Source organism: Lucilia cuprina, chromosome 4 (genome assembly GCF_022045245.1).
Source record: "Lucilia cuprina isolate Lc7/37 chromosome 4, ASM2204524v1, whole genome shotgun sequence".
Lineage (NCBI taxonomy): Eukaryota > Metazoa > Arthropoda > Insecta > Diptera > Calliphoridae > Lucilia > Lucilia cuprina.
Genome location: NC_060952.1, coordinates 2,845,391 through 2,850,545, shown reverse-complemented (window position 1 = coordinate 2,850,545; position 5,155 = coordinate 2,845,391). Strand labels below are relative to the sequence as shown.

Below are 5,155 nucleotides of genomic sequence, written 5' to 3'. Positions count from 1 at the left end.
TTTCTTCTTGTAGCTACACAAGTTTTTATATGAAATTTTACTCTTCTAGTTAAAATTTAATAATATTTTGTGGAAAAATATTAACGACTTCAGTGAAATTCTTAAAAAATTTGTACCATTCCTAAATAATGAGTTTCGGTTGTGTTGGTTTTAGTTTAAAAACTGCTGAATAGCAAGTTTGGTTTTAGTTGAAAATGCCAGCAAATGTTATTAATCAATATTATTTTAAAGTTTGATATAAATTTTGTAAAAAAAAAAACGAAACAATGTGTATATTTTCACAGAAACGGAAACATTTATATTTTAATATAGTTTGCAGTCTAAACTTTGTATATTGCTACAATTTAATTGTATTATATAGACTAGACTATAGACTAGACTACAGACTAGACTATTGACTAGACTATAGGCTCGACTATAGACTAGACTATAGGCTCGACTATAGACTAGACTATAGGCTAAACTATAGACTAGACTATAGGCTAGACTATAGACTAGACTATAGACTAGACTATAGACTAGACTATAGACTAAACTATAGACTAGACTATAGACTAGACTATAGACTAGACTATAGACTAGACTATAGACTAGACTATAGACTAGACTATAGACTAGACTATAGACTAGACTATAGACTAGACTATAGACTAGACTATAGACTAGACTATAGACTAGACTATAGACTAGACTATAGACTAGACTACAGACTTGACTATAGACTAGACTATAGACTATACTATAGACTAGACTATAGACTAGACTATAGATTAGACTATAGATTAGACTATAGCCTAGACTAAAACTAAAAAACATTTCTGGGCAATGATATATAAGATTCGCATTTCTTTTGAAAAACCTGAAGTTCACTTATATTAAGAACTCAAATAAGGAGTCAAAAGATTTTAAGTACTAAAATCTGTAACACCGTTAAACTAAATAACAAAATTACTATATTTTCTTTAGTTTAAAAATTGTGTAAAAACAACAATTATTAGTTTCATTTATATAGTTTTTATTTGTATATTTTTGCGCAATTATGACAACACACGGAAGTCCGCTGGCATTGGTTGCAAAAAGTAGAAAATTTAGAACAAACAATTTTATCAGAAAAACTTTTCTTGTAAACGGACTTACAGTACACAGACCATTTCCAGATAACAATTTAGTTACGAAAAACGTTTTATAAATTTGATATATTAAATTAAAATATTTACAACTCCAACTTAATTGGACTGACTATGTTCTGCAGATGATGATGAAGCAGAAGATGATGATGAGGAAACTACTAGTTTAGGTTTTATATCCATTTCATCATCATCATATTTATTTTTAATTAAAACAGCCTTAGAAAACTGCACATCCAAATTAAGAGGTTTGGGATCCTCTATTTCAACAATTGTAGTTTTATCTATAATTTTAGCTACAGTTTTTCGACGTTCATGTACACTAGATTCCGGTTTGGTGGCTATTACTTCATACGCGGGTGTTTTTAAATGCGTATCGGTGAAATCATAACCAGGATCTTGGACACTTTCTTTTTCCCTCTTACGCTGTCTCATTAGTTTTATAAAGTCAGACTTTTTCTTTAACTGTTTGGCTTGGGAACGTTTTAAACGATAAAAGTCTTCTCTTTCAAATTCATCCAATTCATCACGTATATAGGTCACTGTATTCTGATAACGAGGCAGAACAACATACTCTAAACCATTTACACGCATATTATTTTGTTTCACAGCTTCTTGTATGGCATTGACGGAATACTCTAATGAGGCCACTGCCACCAATATTTTAAGAGCTTCTTGAAATTTTTCTCGTACTATTTTTACTTGCTGACCTCCTCCTGAAAGCCCAGTAAAATTTAAGGCATTTGTTTGTCTTAGCATCAGTTCCAAGGTGGGAACTTGCATTCCAACAATTTTAGTATTTTTAATACGCAAATATATATCCGCCCTATCGGGATTTATAACAGAGGCCGGTTTGAAATCTGTACATAAGAATTTGGCTTTTGCAAGTGAAAATATGGCATCATGCATTACTCCTTCCAATTTTTGCCGATTTATTTTCAATTCCGATGCAAGTTGTCTTAAATGAATTTCGAGAGCATCACGCTTCCGTTTCAAGAGACTTAAACCTTTTTGGGCGCTCGCAATGCGCTGTTTCATTAGAACAAAATTTGCCCTAGAGGGAAAAATAGTAATACGATCGCTACCGGCCATTTCGTTATTGTTTATTAATAATTCGTATATAAAATAAAATATAAAATATAATTAAACAAAAGGGTTTTGACGAATTATTCGAAGCCTACATGGAATAGTATAAAGAACAGAACATGATAAAAATATGATATTTTTACCATGGAACAGAACCAAAATTATACTAGAATTTAACTAGAACTGAACTAGAACTTAACTAGAACTGAACTAGAACTGAACTTGAACTGAACTAGAAATGAACTAAAACTAGAACTGCGTTGTCCTTGATATCAATTGTATATCCTTTATAGATTATTATCATTTTTTAGTTTCAATGGCTGACAGCGTATAATTAATATTTATTAATATTATTGTAATTATTACTTTTTTATCAAACATATCCTCACTTATCACTTAATATAGTATGAGTATGTAGAATAAATCGATAAATAAATTACTGTAAAATATAATGAATGTGCTCTGAGTGTATTTTACTGTTACTTTTAATCAAACCAATATTTATTTTTCGTTGTTGCCGTGAAACTTACAAAAGAATGTAATCAATAATGAGTTATTAGTTGTTGCTACTATTTTGTAGTTGTTATGCTTTTATGGATTTAACCTTAAATGAAAAATTAAGAATTAAAGTCTGTTAACAGTGATGGCGGTAGTTAGGTTTTGTTATGACCTTGACATTTTGACATCTTTACCTTGTTTTGGTTTAATCTTCTTTTGTTGCACTACCTTTCCTCAGTTTTTGCACTGTTTGCTGTTTGTATTATTTGTCTACCAGAATATTGTCTGTGTATGTGAGTCTATGTCCTCGAATTTTTACTACTACCATTACCATTTAAAAAAACAGTAAATTGAAAAAAAAACTTAAAAAACTAATGTCATGTGTTTATTCGTTCAGTCGTTCGTTCTTTTTTATTCATTCCTTCATTATTAACACGGTGAAAATTACTGAAGAACAAATAATAAAATTTTAAAAAAAATTCAGATGAGCAGGAGAGGACAGGGAATAAACATGTACAAAACATATTTTTACTATTACCAACCAACTAGCATTTCTCACTCTTACAGCAAAAACCAACTAAAACAATAGTAAGCAACTTTCGTATTCGACATTTTAGTTGTATGTTTACGACTAAGACAGCAACAATAAGAAATTTAATGTTTATACAAAAAAAAAAAAAAAAACAACAAAGAAATAATGTACAATTATTTTACCAACACAATGCATATGAAAACAATGCAAAATAGTAGAGAAGAGGCATGGGATGTGATGAGGCAAGGAATTCTGAGAGAAAATATAAGAAATTACATAACATATTTATATATGTATACATTCATATGTGTATATGTAAGTATGTAACAATTTGTCTGCAGTAGAGTAAACAATAAATTTCATTGTTTGAATGTATGTTGTTTTGTATAAAATAGAACAGAAGTATCACTACTAGTCTATTGTTAATAGTTGAAGCATAATATGTTAGTTAGTTCTTGTTGCAAAAAATAATTCTATGTAAATAATTGTGGTATTTTTATGTATTTATATACATAAATATATACAAATATAGATCTAAGTATGTATGTTTACATGTGGTTGCTATAATAGTCATAAAGCTTTAACTAACAAAATTTTTTGGCTTAAAAATTTATTTTATGTTAGTTGTGCAACTACATTCGTGCACACTCAAACTCATACACAAATATAATAAAATATTTAAAATTAAAATTACATTAAAGTAACCAAATTTATTTATATGTATATTTTCACTCAATAAAATTTCATTTTTAATTCCAACCAAATGTACGAGATATTTTTTCACCAAAAAACCATATTAATTAACCACAGTATTATGCGAATGTGCGGGTGGTTTTCTCTAATTGTATTTAAATTGAAAATTTATTCATTAGTAGATTTTTAAAAAATTCTCCAAAAAAATGTTACTCAAATTTGTATAACGTGATTTTAAATTAAAATTAGTGGCAAATAATAAACAATATTTAGCTGAAAATTAAGTAAAAAATGTTTTTATTAAAAATTAATTTTCAGATGATAGAAATCTAATCTAGATATCTGTTCATCACTAAATTATCTTGGAAACAAATAAAGCAATAGACCTCTTGTAATGCTTATTAAAAAATATTTAAATTAATTATTTCTTCCAGTTGTGACAGACAACACTACGTATAATTAATATTTATTTGATTCAATAAAAAATACATAACGTATGTTATAGAAGTACTGATATTGGCATCACTTCTTTAACTTATTTATGATACATGTATTGTATGTGAAGGTTTATATATTAGACTTGACTGTTGAAGTCCCTATGGGGACCTAAGCGAGAAGCAAGAGAGTATAAATATGAAACATTGAAGAAAAGGTTTGTTTGTTATTGTAAATAAAAAACTGATTCCACGTGGCCCCTACGGAATACAAAAATAAATATATTTTTTTTCATGCTGGGATTATAAATTTATAGCCGATCTAGTCCAGTTCGTCAGTCTATCTGTTGAAGTTATGCTACATGAATTTCCAATATTAAAGTCGAGAATACATAATGTTTTTCATAGCTTGTTATTACGATTTTATTACAATTACTCACATAAGGTATATGCCAATATATTACTTAAAATTTCGAAACAAATATGAAACAATATATACAATCATACTTGAAGAAAAGTTTTTTGATGTCATTGTTACAAATAGAAGTAAATGTCAGCTTTAGTATAATTTTCAAAAACACAAAAAAATACATTGACAAAGAAAATACACCTGAAAAAAATACATATTCCATAGTGGCATGTATCCCTTGAACAGATAAATATAAATGCAAGTGTCTAAATGTACAATTTTGTTACATTTGTATATGTCGAGATACACACAAATTTAATTTAATTTTAGTTTTTTTTCTTCTGATTTTCATGTGTATTTCATTGATGTGAAAACA

At 28.1% G+C, this 5,155-nt stretch overlaps 1 protein-coding gene across 1 annotated transcript; it reads right to left on the bottom strand.

Moving 5' to 3' along the window:
* Positions 1-1,000: 1,000 nt before the first annotated feature.
* Positions 1,001-2,304, bottom strand: LOC111690585 (V-type proton ATPase subunit D-like). Its single transcript, XM_023453089.2, has one exon. The coding sequence runs from the start codon at positions 2,217-2,219 to the stop codon at positions 1,227-1,229; it is 993 nt and encodes a 330-aa protein (XP_023308857.2). The 5' UTR covers positions 2,220-2,304; the 3' UTR covers positions 1,001-1,226.
* Positions 2,305-5,155: the final 2,851 nt, after the last annotated feature.

Bases quoted from the DNA above. Each gene is read 5' to 3' on its own strand.
- LOC111690585 (XM_023453089.2), bottom strand. From the start codon at position 2,219: ATGGCCGGTAGCGATCGTATTACTATTTTTCCCTCTAGGGCAAATTTT.